This window comes from Pleurodeles waltl, chromosome 4_1, assembly GCF_031143425.1.
Source record: "Pleurodeles waltl isolate 20211129_DDA chromosome 4_1, aPleWal1.hap1.20221129, whole genome shotgun sequence".
Taxonomy (NCBI): Eukaryota; Metazoa; Chordata; class Amphibia; order Caudata; family Salamandridae; genus Pleurodeles; species Pleurodeles waltl.
Window position 1 is genome coordinate 375,715,493 of NC_090442.1, and position 20,841 is coordinate 375,736,333.

The 20,841-nt window shown below is 42.5% G+C and overlaps 1 protein-coding gene across 1 annotated transcript in view; it reads right to left on the minus strand.

The window, feature by feature from the left end:
* Positions 1–2,310: 2,310 nt before the first annotated feature.
* Positions 2,311–20,841, minus strand: part of ST8SIA1 (ST8 alpha-N-acetyl-neuraminide alpha-2,8-sialyltransferase 1) — a 404,584-nt gene continuing 386,053 nt past the window's right edge. The window contains exon 5 of the mRNA XM_069228549.1: positions 2,311–5,914. Coding sequence (XP_069084650.1) covers positions 5,440–5,914 — 475 coding nt within the window. The 3' untranslated portion in view covers positions 2,311–5,439. The remainder of the gene's footprint in view (positions 5,915–20,841) is intronic.

Below are 20,841 nucleotides of genomic sequence, written 5' to 3' on the forward strand. Positions count from 1 at the left end.
GGCATACCTCTACCAACTAGACACCCAGTTTCTAACAATCATGATTGTCTATGTGTCCTTTCAAATGATTTGTGTCATTCAACAGATGAGGTGTAACTATTTGTTTTACTTTGTAGGTTGAAAGAAATAATGTATCATATAGTCACTTAAGTAACTCATTTGGCTTTCTGCTTTATCCCAAGTTCCTATGCAGACGACACTCAGATTATCATCCCTATTAACAAAGACATGGAGGAAGTGGCGACCCGGTTTAATACCTGCATGACAGCTGTGAACAGCTGGATAAGGCCAATTGGCTAAAACTGAACTGCGAAAAAACTGAGATCCTGTGCTTTGGGATCAAGAGGGAATACTGGTCTTCCATTTGGTGGCCCATTGAGTGTGGCACCCTCCCCGTGCCAGGGTCTACCTTCAGGAACTTAGGGTTGCTGTTTGACGATCAACTATCCATTAAACCCCACGTTAATCAGATAATCAAAACCTACATGTGGATTCTGAAGGAATTAAAAAAAGTTTTTCCTTTTATTCCACAATCCTGTAGAATTACTGCTATTCTAGCTCTGGTCATTTCCAGATTGGATTACGGGAATGCGCTTCTGCTCAACCTGGATAAAGTATCGAGGACTGGATAAAGTATCGCAGGTGATGCAGAACACTGCTGCTAAGTTTCTATTGAAACTCCCCGTGTGGCCTCCGCCAAGAAGTGCCTGAAAAACCTACACTGGCTTCCGGTGGCCCTCTGCATTACTCACAAGGCCGTCCATGGGATTGGGCCTAAGGTACTGACCACTAAGCTGCAATGGTACAGACCTAAAAGACTGCTACGATCTGCCACTGCCTATCGAATTCAAATTCCCCATACCAAAAAGGCAAAGTGGGGCGACAGAGCTTTCACTATCGCAGCTGCTAAAGTCTGGAACTCACTTCCACTGGAATTAAGGCAAGAACACAATTATCTGACATTTAGAAGACTGGTCAAGACCTGGCTCTTCCCGCGATAAGATCCGGAGTCTCCCTTCTAGTGAACATAGCCTCTCTCAGTTAGCGCTTCGATGCCCTTGGGCCGGAACGAGCTTTATAAATACTCGATACATACATACATACATTTTACTTGATTGAATTGGCATTACAGTTTGCTCAATGACTGTTGGATCAAAAGATATCCCAGAGGAACCATGCATCCCAAGGCATAATGAAAGACAAGAGAAGAGAAGTATGAGATGTGCTCACCCTCACAAGTTACACATGATGTGACATCAATGAGTAACTCAGGAGTGCTATGCAGGTAATTGGTAACTTTACTTAAAGGTGCGTGTATGTATGTATATGGAATTTCTATAGCTCAGACATAGCTAAAAGGCAGCAGAGCTCTGTACGTGGTCAAAGGCAATATTCGATAAAATAGAAGCCTTTAAGTTAGTATCAAAAAAATCAGACTCTTGCAGACTTCATTAAGGGTGAAGGAGGGTCCAGGGATGCCCCTAATGAATTAAAGACTATGGAAATTAATGTGTGACTAACTATAAACAAAATAGGCAAGAGGAGACAAATGTTTGTCTATCAAACAATATGCTTGCAACTTTATTGCCTGAGTGGCACATGTCAAATGATTTGTAGCAGAGGCTCGTTGATGAGAGGAAGCCCACCTAATTTTATGCTACTGTGGAGTTGGTGAAAATTTAAAATAAAATGACTACATGAATTCATCCTCTGGTTAATATAGATGACATGATTGAATTAACAATAAAGTTAGACACATGAATCACGTGGAGTACTGCATCAAGCCCCTAAAGTCATGTCTCAAGCAGTGAATAGAAAAATGGTGAATGTATGTTTGATAGTGAATGAATGCATGACAGATGGTGAAGGTGCAGTGAATTGAAGTATAGTAGATGGTGATCAGAGAGTTGATTGATGATTATTAGTGAATTATGGGGGTGAATGTATAGGTGATATGGTAGCAGTGTATAGTGAATAGTTGGTGAAAAGATAATGAAAAGATCACCCCTTGCCTGATGGAATTCCATTGGCTACTCTTGCTGACCTACATTATTTTCATATCTGGCTGCCTCATCTACAAAGCTATCACAATCAGCACTCATGCCTGGTTGACAATTTGAAGACCTCCACTAAACAGGTCTTTTCTGTCTTCTCTGTATGAGCTTTCTGTATATCCACATTTGAAAATTCACTTTCTCGGGCCTAGCACCTATTAACTTAAATGAGTGATATGGAAACAACTGACTGTTTCAAAAAGGAGAAAATTTAGATTACTAATTGAAAAAATGAAATACAAAGAAAACTATGGTATACCATTCCATCATAATTTAATTTTCTAGTCATAAGCGATGATATGTAACTTCATGAACAATGCACATAAATCGAAACGATCACCTACTAAAGACCAGCAAAACATAGTTTTGACAGTGGAGCATTCCTAGAAGCTAAACTTTTATGTTATTAATATGCAAAGAAACCTATTTTTGTAGTTTATCAGAATATCGTTGACAAAAATACTGTCTGACAACTATAATTTCCAAAATACCATTTACAAAATTGATTGTCCCTTCAAGTGTAACTTTAACTCTAAAAGGGTGATGTTTTTGTAAACAATATGTAGGACACAATATTTTTATCAGCTGAAATTTGGTCAATGATACTCTAGTACCTTTTTCTTATCTTACATTTTTAAATGCCAGGGAGCATAATTACCAATGCTCTGAGCAGAAACTAGCCTGACGCAAAGCAGCAGAAGGGATATGCTGTCCAAATCTACTTTGCGCTCTTTTACATCAACAGGCCATTTCTAGTTGCTCATCATGGCAGACACCCATAGGTTGTGATGCGAGACCTTATCTACTAAAGTAGTCTGACCGGACTTTCTGTCAAAATGTATGCCTACTGGACGCGGGCACATTCAAGGGGGAGTTGAGTGGCTTGCTGGCAAAACCGAAGTACTGCAGCACGGTACAAATCCAATGCGTCAGAACCTTCTCCATTTTTTTAAAACATAAGTATTTGTACCAGAAGGTTATGCTCTCAGCACAAAATGCATCTTGTGTAGCAGAAACCCACCTCTGCACCGTGATGCAAGGCACTGAGTGAAGCACAACAGCCTGCGTGTGTGCAAGCTTCGGGAATGACACCAGCCATGGGTGATCTTTGTAGACAGGGCTCGGCACTCTGCTTTCCCCTTTGCAACACAGCAGATCTGGGCGCTGTGTTGCCTTGTGTGAAATCGCGGCAATCCTGTAAAGCTGGTATGCTTAATCTTGCATTGATTACTAATTCCTGTTCATTCTAGGGGAGCACATCATGGTTTTTGGTGAACTCCTCTTCACTGGTTCCTCATTGACTGTCATCATCTTGAATCAATGGGGAACTATCTTGTCATTGCTCAAAGTAAATACACAGTATTGCTCAGAATTACATATATTATTTATGGGGAATTCTAAAAATGCTTAGATGTTCGGTGACAACATCAAGATTTATGGCGCTGGAATGTAACCACAGCAAATGGTTTTCAGAAAACCACAAATCATACAGTAAGAACCCAAGAGGAAATCCAAGTAAGGAGGATATTCTCAAACAAAAAAAAAATGTATGGTGTTACATTGGCGCTGGATGTATGACTAAATGAAGTGAAGGTGGGATGTTATAGGACTCCTATCACTGCAGGGCTGAAGTCAGCTTTGGTTAGAATTCTCACTCAAATGAGATATTGGCATTTTGATAAATGAAATACAAATAACATTCAAAATCAGTAACTCATCTTTCAAGAACTAACAGTAAAGCTTATTGCGCCTCGAAAGGTGTGGATCTGACGAGATCTGTTAGCTGATCATGAAATCAAAAGGAATTCAATTCAAGTTGCATCATAAAGAATTCAAAATGGCGGCATGGCCTTTCAAGAAGAGAAACAAGTCACATACACACAAACACGTCAGAGACAGTAGTTTCACACAATTCGGGCAATGATGTAAATACATTCTCCGAAGTCTGATGCCTGCACTTTTCCGTGGATGCTGACACTTCATCTCCCATGCCGTGCTGTATATTTCTAGAAATGCATGCTTCCAGTTTAAGGGAATGCAATCTGCAATGCAGGAAACGTGCAAATTGTTCAGTCGCCACTTGCCACAAAAAAAGTTGCGCTACAAAATTTTGAATCAATGACGACATAAAATGTTGAGTATTAACCCATAGTTAAGTACTGAATTGCGTGCACGTCTCTATGATTCTTCCAGCATAACCTTGCGTGGTCTGATTGGAAAAGAGGTACTGTTGAGTAGGTATGGCATTGGGCACAATGATTCACAGTCTCCCTTCAAGCTACATATTTTCCTGTGTCTGTGAATATAGGTTAACAAAACATGAACATGTACGGTGGACACTGAAATATGCCTGGGATACACATGTTATCCAGTTTTTTGCTTCTGTTCCAAAACTTGGGAGAAGACCCGCGAATTAAAACACAGGCACAAGAGTTCACGTTTCTAGGCACTGCTAGCAATGATGATTTAGGCCATAAGGTTTTATGGTGAGGGGGTGGCTCAACTATTGTAAATAATATTGCTGCAGAGTAGAATAACCATCATTGGACCACTATAACTTTTTCACTTGGGGCCAATATCGCAGATTAGGAGGATCGAGTTTGAAGAGAGGTATGTGCTATCTAGTGGTTTAATGACTTCGTTTAAGATTCTAGCCACTTGTCATGGCCCCATAGTGATGAGAAGGAAAGAGCGCAAAATGGAATATATAAGGCAATAAATTGACATAATGTGGATCCATGGAAGAACAAAATGAATTGTAAGCGTCCAGCATATAAATTAATATGAGACATTTTGGTCTTTTTGTGATGAAACTGCTATCTAAAAAATAATATTGCATATGTAATGTGGACTTCCAGTAAAATAATTTCTTTGTTCGAATTCCAGCGAAATAATATCTTTGTTCTTAAAATTAAGAGTACATTCAGTTCTGTAGTTGCAGAGCTACAGAATGGCCTGTGGAGAGGAGCATTCCAAATCAGAAAACTGTAGAGCTGCCAGTGCAGATCAAAATGTCGAGAAGTGTTTGGCACTGTAAACAAAAGTCACTTTACGAACTTATCCCCTTATTCCACTTTCCATTTTCACTAAGCCCCACCCAATAATGCCCTTTTAATCCTGTACTAGTAAAACGGAAAGCAATTCTGAAAAGCGCAAATTTGTTCTGTTCTTTCTTCCTTTTCACAAAATCATGCTGAGCATTTTTTCTTGGCTTAGAAAACATTAGCTAGAGTCCAGCGCGGCTTCTGCACCTGCCTTCCTTTCGGAAAGGACATGTTTTCCAAGTCCGTGCAGATCCATGTAAACTATTTCGCAGTTAGTATTTTTCCATTGAGGAGAAACAGAGATGTCCATCACAGCACCCCCTTGAGGCGGGGATGGATTTTCACACTCCTGGGTCCTCACATTGCTCCAACTGCATTCGCAAAACACCACTTTTATGCAGAAACCAGAGCTGCAGAAACTCTTCTGGCATGGCATGGAACCCGGTATCGGGTAGCCTGTTGTCATAATAATGATGACTGATAGATTTCCCAAGCAAGTCAATCGAAAAAGGCCAGAAGCCATAAATCGTTACTTCCTCGCATAGGCCCAACGCGCTACTAACAAGGAAAAGTCCTGTAGAAAGACGTTTCCCGTGGATCCCCTTGTTCTTCCAGAACTTGCTAATGCTGCTCAGAAAGTCCGGGTTGGCAAACAACACTGACTGGTTGGCACCGACATCTGCCAGGCTGTAGTAGACCCGCAGGGAAGGCTCGGTGCACCCTTTCATCGAGAATGCTGGCATGTAGACGTGGCTGTGGTTGTAGATTCTGACACTGTTCACAAAGGCCTTCCTTGACCAAAGCAGGTTCTGGAACCTAAAAAGATAACAGAAAAGTGAGCACGTGGTCACCAAATACACGTTTCATAGATTTTTGCTGTCGAAGACATCGCAGCATTTACACCAGCGACTGCAGGGCACTAATTGACATATTCGAGCACAGTAAAACAAATCCGGGTAATTCGCGTTTACTTTGTCCACTGTAAATCACTCTGACAAAGTGTGTCACTATTTGATAGCCTGTTTAAGTTTTATGTGCAGTGAACTAATAATAATAATCCTTCAATATTATGATACAATTAAATTACAGAAGTTACTGAGCAGGCTTGATCTTCAACTATGTGGCCTTTAATAGTGGCTTTGGGTATTGCATCGAAACACGTAAGGCTGACGTAAGAGCAATATTAGTAGACAGATAGGAAAATAAATCATGCATAGGTTAAAATATTGCACAGATTAATGTGAACTGCAGTCACCAGAAAACAAATGGAACACATAAAGCTCTGTAATTAGTGTTGCGACAGAAATTAGATTGTGTAGAATTTTTATATGCGTGGCTCTTTCCACGAGGTGGGACAAATGACAGGCCTCTTCACTATAGCAAACTCTCAGAAGAAGTCACTTGTAATAAGGACAAGATTTTAGAACGTCACTGTCCATATTTTGCAAATTATGTTCTAAGTTTCCAAAATACATACTTTGTGTAGTTCATGAAAAATGTTAGTAGGCAGTGCATATATTCTTCAATTTTTATCTACAGCTTGATTATATGCATTTTACTGTTATTCATGAATGGACAGACACAATAACCATACAACAAATACAATAAAATATACAGTATAAACCAGTGGCAGCTGGTGACATCTAAAAGTGGTGGGGTGTAAAAATTGGGTATGACTTTTATATAGCAAGTGAAGCGAGCAAGCTTAATGGACAAACATGAGGTCCGAGGTGAGTCCTTCTCCCAAGAAAAAAATAAAAAAAGATTGACAAATGGTGCATTTGAAAGTGTTGGAGCAGATATGCTAATATGAGAATATTCTAATGATTTGCGTATACATACTAATGAGAAATAATGACAATTGAAACTAATAATTGAAAATAACGTGTAATGTGCAAAATGTGCCCACAGGGAGTGGTCATCATCTGTGTTAACAGTACTAAAATAATGTGAAATTATAAGAATTATGTATTAATATGTCATAACTGATTATATAACCTATGCTTTATGATGCTTCATATCCTTAACTTAGCTGAACTAGAGGCCTGGTTGGTGCTGAGCCTTGCTTGCTTAAACGTGGAGACGCAATGAGATTCCGAGGACTGGAAGTGGAGAAAAGGACCTTGAACTGCAGAGTTCAAATGAGCTCTGCTAGAATTTTCTGCAATGTACCAGCGGACAGGAGACGATCAGAACAAATTGATACAATTATGTGTAGAGTAGGCTAAATGTACTTTCCCAGGATTTGAACAATAGAAGCACTGACTAAGAGACTGTGGGCAACAATTTTGTTACCTGAAGAGCCGGATGATTTTCTCATCGACGGAGGGACCAATCATATTAATGGAAGTTGATGCTTGAACCAACGCAAACAAGTGGTAAACAAAAACTATTGGTTAGAGTCATAACCCCTGATAAGGTTGACCAATTAGCTATTTGTGGGTCGGACTGAGAGACCCTAATAAAAAGTAATGACACAAGAAGGGAAATGAGAGTGGGTGGCGAAAGGTGATGTCCGAAGTGCTGAAATTTGGGCTTGCTCCCTGTGAGCCCGAGCCTTACTGATGACCTGCAGACGGAGACTGATTCATTGCTGATCTATCTTGGATAGGTAGCTATAAATATTGACTGACTAATGTGTGCTTTTCCCTTCTAGGTACCAACAGCGCTGCTTCGAATGTTTTTCTCTCTTAGTTAGATTTTTCCAAATTATTGATTTTTGACTAAATTGTTTTTTGCATGAAGACCCACATGCTGATGCTAATCTGAGATAGGTAGGCTGACAAGGGTGACTTAATGGTGACTTTGACTAACTGACTCGCATTGCTGAATTATTCAATGATTTAGAATTTGCCAACATAGATTGATGTTGTTTTGATTATAAATAAAATCTTGATGAATTATTGCTCATGATGCTAATAAAGTTGATTAACTATGGATTCTTGAAATAAAGGTTTTAATTAGATTTGTAACTAATAGGGAATAAAATCAATTAACCTTCTTGAGAGTGATGGTAATTTCTTATTTGTTCAGGTTCTATGGCATTATATGATCGGTTGTAATTGTTGTTGATGTTTATCTGGTCACCACTGGTAGGAGGCTGGCCTGGTTTGTAGTGAGTACCAAGGGGTACTTACACTCTGCACCAGGTCCAGGTATCCCTTATTAGTGTAGAAGAGGTGTCTAGCAGCTTAGGCTGATAGAAAAGGGTAGCTTAGCAGAGCAGCTTAGGCTGAACTAGGAGACATGCAAAGCTCCTACTAGACCACTGGTGTCATATGCACAATATCATAAGAAAACACAATACACAGATATACTAAAAATAAAGGTACTTTATTTTTATGACAATATGCCAAAAGTATCTCAGTGAGTACCCTCAGTATGAGGATAGCAAATATACACAAGATATATGTACACAATACCAAAAATATGCAGTAATAGCAATAAAAAGCAATCACAATAGATTGCAATGAGAGCACATAGGTATAGGGGCAACACAAACCATATACTCCAAAAGTGGAATGCAAACCACGAATGGACCCCAAACCTATGTGAGCTTGTAGAGGGTCACTGGGACTGTAAGAAAACAGTGAGGGTTAGAAAAATAGCCCACCCCAAGACCCTGAAAAGTAGGTGTAAAGTTCACCTAAGATCCCCAGAGAGCACAGAAGTCGTGATAGGGGAATTCTGCAAGGAAGACCAACACCAGCAATGCAACAAAGGTGGATTTCTGGATGAGATTACCTGTGGAACAAGGGGACCAAGTCCAAGTGTCGCGACAAAGTCGAGATTGGGCAGATGCCCAGGAAATGCCAGCTGAGGATGCAAAGAAGCTGCCACCAGATGGTAGAAGCTGTGGATTCTTCAAGAACGAAGAGGACTAGGAACTTCCCCTTTGGAGGATGGATGTCCCATGTCGTGAAGAAGCTTGCAGAGGTGTTCCCACGCAGAAAGACCACAAACAAGCCTTGTTAGCTGCAAGGGTTGCGGTTAGGGTTTTTGGATGCTGCTGTGGCCCGGGAGGGACCAGGATGTCGCTAATTGCGTGAGGAAACAGAGGGGGTATCCAGCAAGACAAGGAGCCCTCTCAGAAGCAGGCAGCACCCCCAGAAGTGCTGGAACAGGCACTACGAAGAGGAGTGAACCGGAGCTCACTCGAAGTCACAAAAGAAGATCCCACAACGCCGGAGGACAACTCAGGAGGTTGTGCACTGCAGGTTAGAGTGTCGGGGACCCAGGCTTGGCTGTGCACACAGGAAATCCTGGAAGAGTGCACAGGAGCTGGAGCAGCTGCAAATCATGCGGTACCCAGCAATGCAGTCTAGTGTGGGGAGGCAAGGACTTACCTCCACCAAACTTGGACTGAAGAGTCACTGGACTGTGGGAGTCACTTGGACAGAGTTGCTGAGTTCCAGGGACCACGCTCGTCGTGCTGAGAGGGAACCCAGAGGACCGGTGATGCAGTCTTTTGTTGCCTGCGGTTGCAGGGGGAAGATTCTGTCAACCCACGGGAGATTTCTTCGGAGCTTCTAGTGCAGAGAGGAGGCAGACTACCCCCACAGCATGCACCACCAGGAAAACAGTCGAGAAGGCGGCCGGATCAGCAATACAAGGTTGCAGTAGTCGTCTTTGCTACTTTGTTGCGGTTTTGCAGGCGTCCAGAGCAGTCAGCGGTCGATTCCTTGGCAGAAGGTGAAGAGAGAGATGCAGAGGAACTCTGATGAGCTCTTGCATTCGTTATCTAAAGAATTCCCCAAAGCAGAGACCCTAAATAGCCAGAAAAGGAGGTTTGGCTACCTAGGAAGGAGGATAGGCTAGCAACACAGGTAAGAGCCTATCAGAAGGAGTCTCTGACGTCACCTGCTGGCACTGGCCACTCAGAGCAGTCCAGTGTGCCAGCAGCACCTCTGTTTCCAAGATGGCAGAGGTCTGGAGCACACTGGAGGAGATCTGGGCACCTCCCCTGGGAGGTGCAGTTCAGGGGAGTGGTCACTCCCCTTTCCTTTGTCCAGTTTCGTGCCAGAGCAGGGCTGCGGGATCCTTGAACCGGTGTAGACTGGCTTATGCAGAGATGGGCACCATCTGTGCCCATCAAAGCATTTCCAGAGGCTGGGGGAGGCTACTCCTCCCCAGCCCTGACACCTTTTTCCAAAGGGAGAGGGTGTAACACCCTCTCTCTGAGGAAGTCCTTTGTTCTGCGTTCCTGGGCCAAGCCTGGCTGGACCCCAGGAGGGCAGAAACCTATCTGAGGGGTTGGCAGCAGCAGCAGCTGTAGTGAAACCCCAGGAAAGGCAGTTTGGCAGTACCCGGGTTCTGTGCTAGAGACCTGAGGGATCATGGAATTGTCTCCCCAATGCCAAAATGGCATTGGGGAGACAATTCCATGATCTTAGACATGTTACATGGCCATGTTTGGAGTTACCATTGTGACGCTCGCTATACATAGGTAGTGACCTATGTATAGTGCACGCGTGTAATGGTGTCCCCGCACTCACAAAGTCCGGGGAATTTGCCCTGAACGATGTGGGGGCACCTTGGCTAGTGCCAGGGTGCCCACACACTAAGTAACTTAGCACCCAACCTTTACCAGGTAAAGGTTAGACATATAGGTGACTTATAAGTTACTTAAGTGCAGTGGTGAATGGCTGTGAAATAACGTGGATGTTATTTCACTCAGGCTGCAGTGGTAGGCCTGTGTAAGAATTGTCAGAGCTCCCTGTGGGTGGCAAAAGAAATGCTGCAGCCCATAGGGATCTCCTGGAACCCCAATACCCTTGGTACCTCAGTACCATATACTAGGGAATTATAAGGGTGTTCCAGTATGCCAATGTGAATTGGTGAAATTGGTCACAAGCCTGTTGGTGAAAATTTGGAAAGCAAAGAGAGAGCATAGAGCCTCAGTGGGACAGTTAGTCATCACACAGGGAACACATACAGGGCACACTTATGAGCACTGGGGCCCTGGCTGGCAGGGTCCCAGTGACACATACAACTAAAACAACATATATACAGTGAAATATGGGGGTAACATGCCAGGCAAGATGGTACTTTCGTACACCACTTAGCTAGGATACTCTATGCGATCCAAAAGATTAATCGACCTGTACGCCTCCCCTTGTAAGTTTACTTACTAGGGACAAGGCGCGCTCGCAAAAGCAAATGAATTCAGTGAGAAAGCAAGATTTATAAAGCAGTGGGAATGTATAGTCTTGAAATACTAAACTCATTAAAATTGTACAGTGCAACAATTTCATGTCCTTTAAAGTGTGTGCTTGTCCAGTGTCTTGCACTGCATGCAGCATCAACTTTGGACGTATATGATCTAACCAGGCACCAGGAAGCACCCACAACTGCTGGCTGCAATAAATTATACAGAAAAATGCACAGACAGATCTTTTAGTGGTGGGGGCTCCCTAAAAGGGAACATGTAAAATACATTTCTGTGATTCCCCTAGTGTGCCACCCGGCCTGTATTTTGGTTTCTCTCTGAGATGTTATTGCATCCAGATACATAACACAACTGACATACACCAAAACCTATCAGTACAACTTGCTTGCCAATGGTTGTTAGCTGTTTAAGATAAATGAGTAACACCAAAAATTAGTTATAAATATTTAACATTGGACATTTTTCAATTCTGAAAGAGTGAGACTGTGAATTAAATATTATTGAGGCCTATGGAAGGAGTATGGCCTTCAGTTATGTGTGCTTTACGTTAGATATGTATGCCCTTTTTGTCTTCACATCGCATCCCTCTGCACATTTTCAACCTCCCCTCTTTTCTCTTCAGTACCCTCATTCCCCTCTCCCTGATTGCACTCCCTTGCATTTCCCTCATTTTACCACCCCAAACATACACTGCACTCATTTCCATTTAAGCACTGTATCTCATTTTATTTTTGCCTTCTAACTATTTTGACCTCTACGCATCCCTTCACACACATTTACACTGAACTTCATTTGCAACTGGAATACATGACCATTGTTCTGTGTGCTCTGCAGAGAGACCAACCCACTGTCAGGCACTTTGCTTTGCCTTCAGCCTCAGCACCAACACACTCAATCAAAGCCCCTCAGAAACACCTGGCACAAGACAAAGTATGCACTATGCAAGAGTAATACAATGCACAGAAACACATCATGATGAAACAGCTATCTCTCTTAGGGAATGCAGCATTAAGTAAAACATGAAATAAGAGGAACTAAAAGACTGACACACTAACACATATTTTAACATTCATTGTTTGCATATCAATCCATGTTTGTGGCATTAATGTTAAGGGCATGAAGATTGAGCCAGTTTTAATGCCATACAGCAGATAACTGCCTTTACTGTAAGCACGTATTTCTCCCTTGCACTTGACTCAGATATTTGGATCTATTTTGCAAGGGAGCATGAACCCTGCTCATCTTTTGGAACAGTTTCACAAGGAATAAATACAGCAATAGTGATCTGCAGCCAGGGCCTGGGGTGTCACATGAGGGAGGTTAGCGTGACAAGGAGTCTCAGTACAATAAAAATAACCCAAGGTTAGCATTACAACACTGACCATTACCGAAGAAAGGCACTAAATCACACATTCTCGAATCCACTCCTACTAAGTGACAAATGGGGAAAGGGTGAGATCTCTATGCCTGTTAATGACAGCTCGCTGCCCTTACACAGGGATGCAGACTCTGATGCCCAAAATCATAACGCTAAAAGCATCACTGGCCCTTAGTGAATACTGCTATAGACCACAAAGGAAATAAAGGGCTTTAGAGCAGTCAGCCTTGCGTCGTGCATCACAGTGTGGAAAGTTGATTTACTGCCTGGCTTCCGTCTTGTGTGTCAAAGCAAGGGGGGGCAGGCAGCCTGGGACAGACAGCCCAGACTTAAATGCATCAATTTGTTTAGAGATACACTGTATCTCTAAATAAATCGATCTATTTAATATTTTTTTGTATGAATGTTTAGGCATTTCAGAGGGGCACAGCACCTCAGCCCTAAAAAAGAAACCACCCCTGGTGTAAACATACATTGTAACATAATACATGGGAGCCTGCAATCCATGTATATTAGCCTGTCTCTAATTTACTTATTAGTGTTGAATTGTGACGTCTCTAGTCATAGCTGTTCAACTGTACTATTACAGTTAATGTCTGCATCAGGATGCCAACTGCTAGCAGCCAGTACGAAAGGGAGGTCACAGTGCATAATTACTGCACTTTAAACAAGGAAAGCAAGATCTGGCTTTTGATTCTTATCATATGTATTTCTAAAATGAATAACTGATCAGTAGAAAGTAAATATTTATTTCAACTTGTTTATTTTTTCCATTCTGTAGTTCATTACCCGAAAGATAGAAACTCTGCATACTTCTGCACAGTCTTGAATCACAGCATTTATGGATCTGATTAGCATTCATCCGAATCTAATATTTTCTGCGATTCTTATAACTGCTTTTTGGTGAGCTTAATTTCAAACTACAGATTCTACTTCTATTCTGTGTGCCTGCAGTGAACATGAAAGAGTGAGAAACAAAAGATTTAAGCGGTTTGTAGAAACGGTGATGGTGGGACCACGTATTATAAGAACAAAATTCGGCCTCATTCCTCTGTATATTCATGGAATTTTTTGGGTGACTTGTAATATGTCTATAATATACAACAGGGGGTACATTATCCGATATATATTAGTAAATACTTCCTAACTTTTTACTTTAAGAATATAATTTGAGTAAACAGTGGATGCCTTGTCGACCTTATGGAAGCCGTTTATATCTTTAGGTATTTCATCCAGGACAGGCCTAATACCGTAAGCATCGGGGCACTATACAGATACCATTTTTATGTTTGGCTTTGTGAACGCTGCATGCAGTATTACACCAAAACCTTTTAAAAACTCAGGAATAGGGAACTTGGTTGCAGCATGTATAGTTGCTTGCTTCATTAATGGTTAAGTTGCCAGTCTCATGCTTCAGGAATTGGAGTTTAGCTTCTGTGCCATGTTCTTCAACTGTCACTTGCCTCATTTCAATGCATTCTTTTAGGCATTGCGTACCATTACAAAGATTTACTGCATGCATCTAATTTTTGCTGAGAATAATAACAAATAGAGCCTAACGAAAATTTCAATAACACAGCACTGTAGAGAAATGTGAAACCTTCATCTATTATGAGCCTCATTAGGAAACCCCTTTAATTCACATGGCTCTGGTACTCCTGTTCCCAGGACCAATACAATTTAAAAAGGTAGTTTCCTCCTCGAAATACCATCTGCTCTAACTAGGTGAAATCTATAGGAAGAAAACCAGGGGCAAATGAGGAATTACTGCAGAAACTGGATGTGGAATTACCAATGCCCCAGGTAATTCCTTTTTTCTCGGACGAAAGTAAAAATGTTGCTTATGGTAACCTGCAATTAACTACCTGTCCTGCTAGTCTACAGAGATAGAGCTACTTCATTACAGTGTCCTAGAAACATGATTATTGCTAAGAGATCAATGAAGGAATGGGAATGCAGAGTCCTGTGGACAGTCCAAAGAAGGGAAAGACTGGATAAGCATTGAGAATGAAGTTCTTCATCACTAAGTAGAAGTTATTCATTCAAGAAGAAGCCACGTATTGATTGTTCACAGCCCACTACATTTTCCACCTCAGATATGATTTTGTACTCAGAGGGGTTAAATATTAATTGAACCTGCATCCAGACTCCCAGGAACAACAACTAAACATCCACCCATTCACCTATTCTTCCATTTTCTAGTCACATAATAATTACAACAAGTGAAAATGCCTGCAAGAATAAAGAATTAGTAATAGAATTATAGAATGTTACAGGTGAACAAGATTGCTAGTCCTACCTCACATGGCAATTTTTTCACAATTCTTGACCCACAGACACTACTGAGCCTCATCCTTTACTGTTCCATATTGTGCCTTCTGGTTCTAAGAGTATCTATGTAGTAAAATGCAGCCTACCGATACTGTGGCAATTGCTCAATAATAATTAGTACATGTCAGATGTGTGGCTAACCAATCACAAATGTGCTCATAGATGCCACCTGTCACGTGGTAAATGTAGGGAGCTGGCGCAGTGTGTGGTGGACACCTATGATATATAAGTATTATACAATCAGGGCTCTCTAGGGTAGCTGTGGTGAGCAGCCAAGACTTATCTAGAAGGTATGTGAAGCACTTGCAATACCACAGAAGTCACGCAGTAACTTACCACACATGAAAGGAACCACACAGTGTTGCAAAAATAAAGGTTCTTTATTCTAGGCACACCAAACTAGACTACCATTGGAGTATTGAATGGTCACACAAAATATACACTGGTAAGTACTCAGGAAAAACATAAATTAGCAAGGGCCCTATAGGGGGGGGGTCCAAACCATATTCTAAAAAATTGGAATGTGTAAGGGTGTCCCCACTAGAGTGTAAGAAGTAGTTAGACAAGGGCTGGGGAAAGCTAAGTGCCTAGAAGATCCCCAGCAGCCGGGTGCAGAGAGGTAAGTTACCTGGTTTTCCCATAGGCTAACATTGAGACGTTGTGATAGGAGAATGTAGGAGCAGGACCGGGCTGGTGGAACCCAAGGGCAGATTACGGGTGAGGAGGACCTTAAAAAGAAGGTACCAGAGTCCAGCCCACACAGGAGTGTCCAGGTGGGGCAGGAGGCAATGCCCACCCTTCTGTAGCTGAAGATCTGGGTCGACAGTGATTGATGAACTCTAGCTGCAGGGTCCAGGAGCTGCAGAAGAGTCCCTGAAGTCATCTACGAGCTGTCCCTTGATGGTCGCCAGATTGCAGACAGGCCAGTGGTCAGGAGGACCACCAACAGGCACAGGTAAATGCAAAAGGAGGTGTTGGAGGTTTTGAAGAGCTGTGGAGGCCCATAGGTGTCCTGGGGACTCGGCCCTTAAAAGGGTTAAAAGACCCTCAGAATGCAAGAGAGCCAGAAGAAGCAGTCGGAGCCCCCAAAAGCAGCCCACTGGCAGCAGGCACAGTAAGTCACAGTGAGGCCCAGTCATCACACCTGAAGAGGAGTCCCACATAGCTGGAGCTGCAGAGAGGAGACCGTCCTTGCAGAGGTAGAGCACTGTGGACCAGGCTACTTGGAGCCTGAAGATCCCTCGGAGCAGGAATCAACAAGCCTTGATTGGTGCAACAGTTGCAGTGTACAGCGGTTCTGTCCCAGTGGCAGAGACAAGGGCTCACCGATTCTCACATTGGACAGAAGTCAGAGAGGACCCAGGGAATTCCTCAGAACCACCACCTGAGTTGAAGAATCTTCACAGTTCCGACAGACAGAAAATCCAACCAGCAGACAATGTTGCTTTAGGTGCCTGCTGGTGTGGGGGAGTAACCCCTTCACTCCAAGGGAGATTCCTTCTTGCTTCTTGGTGCAGCTGAAGTCTTGCCAGCCCCAGAGGATGCACAGCTGTGGAAATGTTGCAGAATGCTGACAGGAGACATGGAAACAATGTTGCAAAGAGAAGACTTCTCAGGCAGTGCAGTCTTGTTCAGTTCCTGTGTAGCCCAGCAGCGGTTCCAGAGGCCAGGAGCAGAAGATGTCTTGCAGAGAGTCCTTTGCAGTACCTTGCATGATGAATCTGAGGACCCACCCTCAAGGGAGTCCCTAAATAGCCCAAAAAGGGGGCTTGGTCACTTTCTGGGGTGGCCACCTATCAGGAGGGGTCACTGATGTCAGCTACCTGGCCTACCCAGTCAGATGCTCCCTGAGGCATCTGCACATCTTGTTTTCAAGATGGCAGAATCAAGTGGCAGCCCATAGGAGCTCTGGGCACCACCCTTGGGGTGGAGATTGACAGGGAAGTGGTCACTCCCCTTACCTTTGTGTGTTTCGTGTCAGAGCAGGGACAAGTGGTCCCTGTACTGGTGCAAACCTGATTATGCAAGGAGGGCACCAAATGTGCCCTTAAGAGCAGTCTGGCTGCACAGGGAGGATACCTTACCCTAGCCCAGGAACACCTATTTCCAAAGGACAGGAGGTTGCACCCCTCTCTTACAGGAAATCTTTTGTTCTGCTGTCCCCTGCTCGAGCTGGTCAAGCAGCAAGGGGGCAGAATTGTGTCTGGGGGGCTCCAGCAGCACGGGCTGCCCGCAGACCCTGGAAGACTAGTAGGAGCAGAGCTGGGGGATCCTCTAAGGAATCTCCAGGGTACATGGAATTATGACACCAATACTGCAATCAATATTGGGGTATGAATCCGACATGTTTAATACCAAACATGCCCAGGTTCGGAGTTACCATTATGTAGCTGGGACACAGGTAGTAACCAGTGGCCAGTACATAGATAAAATGGCTTCCGCGCACTTACGAAGTCCAGGAAATTGGAAATGTATCTCATGCAGAGGTGTCAACACATACAATGACCTGCACCCTGCCCTTTGGGCTGGAAGGGCCTATCATAGGGATGACTTACAGTGACTTGGTGTAGTGACGAGCAGTGAAAGGGTGCATGTACTGTTTCATGCAGGCACAGTTTGCAAGGGCTCCCTTGGGTGGCATAATACATGCTGCAGCCCATCGGAGACCCCTGGTGTACCAATGCCCTGGGTACCTAAGAACCATCTACCAGGGACTTACAGGGTTACACCAGTATGCCAATTATGGGGGGTATGAAAGACCAAAACAACCAAATTTGGAGGAGAGAGCACAATCACCGGGGTCCTGATTAGCAGGATCCCAGTGAAAACAGGCAAAATGTGGGGGTAACCATGCCAGAAACTTGGGACTTTCCCACAGTAAACATTGGCAATTACTAATGGTTAGACTACTTGCAAGTATTCCGCCTATCATCTTTTGTGTGTTTACAAAAAGGAGTCATAATTTCCTTGAGCAATCAAGAAGGGGATTTAACTGACGATCTCAGCTTACAATCCTTGACACATGCTCAGTATAGATGCTTATCATGTACTTGTCTTTTGGGCATGAAAGAACCAACCAGAGGGAGGTGACATGCAAACTATACCTGTTTGCAAAGGGACCATAATGATAATAAGTGAAATGTTTAACACACCCAGTAATTATTGGGTACTATAAAGACTGCACCCACCCATTGAATTTCAGCCAGTCAAGCCTGCCAGAATTTAAGAGGTAAAAATGCCAGTAAATACCAGGACGTGGTGAATTGCATGGGGTAAGTACCAAAACTCACATGTTGCACAACATTTTTTATGATATCCCATTTTTATGGCCCATTTTATCTGGCAAGATAAGTATAGCATTCAATACTAGGTTACTCGCAATAAGGGCCAACTCTGTGATAGGTCTAAAGTGACTTTTTTTGTGCACAGGCCTACTATGTGCTTTTACATTTGGAGCAGGTAGACTCAAATATGTCATTATCCATCACCTCTACAGAGAGTGTCATGACCACAATGTTACATTTCTACCTTAGAAATTAAGAATGTGTACGGAGGAATTGGCAATGCTGCATCTGGTTTGCCTGGGCGACTCCTGATTTCCCTCTGTGTTTTACTCTGACAATTCATCTGCATTGTGGAACTAAAATGTCTTCTCCAAGAGAACAAATATTATCCCTAGGGTGAAAAATGTGATGGGGTGTGATGCATAATATTTTTCATTGAGGAATGCAGAATTTTCCACTTGGTGCAAATTCTGCAGGTGGCATCTTTAGGATGTGAAGTACTGCATATAACCAAAGACTGTTTCCAAATTGCTCGTTGAATTCTTTGTGTATGGCAAAAAAAGTCTGAAATCTGCCCCAGATGTAGATGCAGACCCACAGGAAAGCTTTACATCTTTTAACTGGGGCCTTAATTGTAATTTACATTTTCTGTATCCTTACTCAGTGAGCTGCTGTAGCTCATTATAGGTAGAGCTTCACAATAATGTAAAGAAATGCACTCGAAAGGCTGACCTTTGATCACTCTGTTGAAGAAGAAAAGGGCCACCAATGGCATCTGAGGGAAAGGGCTGTTGACAAACAAGGGTACTTGCAACTGTTCTCTTGAGCACTACGATACTAAAGGAACAATTATGGGCACTTTGCTTAAAGGTAGGTGCACCTTTTCTTTAGCTTTATTAGTGAAGGGAGAAAATTAAATCCATAGAGCACAGTAGACAGCACAATCTCCTTTTCTGCCCCCGGAAAACTAGACAGACCAGTATACCACACTTTAGAAATCGCTTTTTAGATCAAGCCTATCATAGCAGTCAGGTTACAAAACTCCTATTACCAGCTTACCAGTGCTTACCAGATCTTACAGTGGGCTTAAATCATGCCCATTGCTTATCATTGGTTGGCATTATTGTCACTGTCATTTGCTTGTTTTCATTTGATGGTTTCCTTGTTCATCATGTGTTTGTGCCTCACCTGGAGCATAGTTGTGTCCTCCCCTTACTCACATTTAGAAAACAACTTTTTGCTTAAGCACTCCATGAGAGTGTATGTGTTTTCCAGCTGAGCTCCCTTGTGTGCTTCTCTCCTCCCACCAGAACTCATATTGTGCTCTCTCACCCTTGTGCAGGTCAATTTTACTATAATTTCATTCTGAGAGTTTCATTTAGTTCATCTAATCTCATCAACATCACGCAGATCCAATCAAGAATTATAGAAGGCGTTCCCTTCCTTCTTTCTGTGCATGCAGTGTAGTGAGTCCAAAATTCCCCCTTTTTATTTATTATTTACTCATTCAGCACTCCCTGGTGTTGTTGCAACACTTGTTTACCCTGCTACCACTCCTCCGTTGCTATCCAGCCCTTCCGTGTAAAACCGAGTCTTGCAGGAATCTTCTGTCAATGACAAGAAACAGTGATTATAACTTGTGTTATGAATCACAAACTCTTCTTCAGAGGTGTGTGAAGAAATACCTGTTCAAGCTGTGGTTCTCTGTGTGAGAACTTTACAATCCTTTAAATGCCCTAAGTGGTTTATCCTACCGAGGCACCAATTTGGGCTCTGTTTTACTTCCTACTAAAACGTCTCAGCCGCTTTTCTGTCACAGTACGTTTTAACTGACATTGGTGATATATCAACCACGTTTCCAGGGTCCTATTCCTAATTCTTTCTGAATGGTAGAACATATTTCTATTTTTTAAATCCTGTTTCTTGCCTTGACAGTTCAGTGGTAGCTAGTTAATACATGAGTATTGTTTTAGAATACTTTTTACATAGCTATCATGTGTTGTCTTTCAAAACTGTTTAAGTTCCTGGTTGTTTACCATCATCAACTTACTTTAGAAGGTTCTATATATCAACCATAAAAGTACAATAAAACAGATAAAAACAAATTCATTGACAAACATAAAGTGCATATAAACAACTGGGTACAAATAAATAATGTTTAAGCATGATGTGACACGAAATAATTAGCTCAATAGTTTCCCTAAAAACATAGCAAACTGTAAACACTTTGCCACAGTCCAGCATATGTACATCCATGGCAACGATTGTATGTAGACCATGGCTCCCTTACGCTGTTTAAGATCTGCATCTTTCAGGATAGGCAGCAGCAACCACATCTAATAGAACCATAATATTCATAAAAAAATAAAAAGTGCAATGAGAGTGAATGGATTGATCATCAGAAGGACAGGATGGTAAAATCACATGATGTAAAATCGGAGTGGTAAAGGGTACCATAAAGTGCAAAGTGTTGAATTTCAAATGTGTTAACAAATACCTATGAAAGCTAGTTGAAATCCAGACAAGGTATGAGTCTATAAATGGGCTGGTGATATGCAGGGTATAATTGCTCACAGGGGCC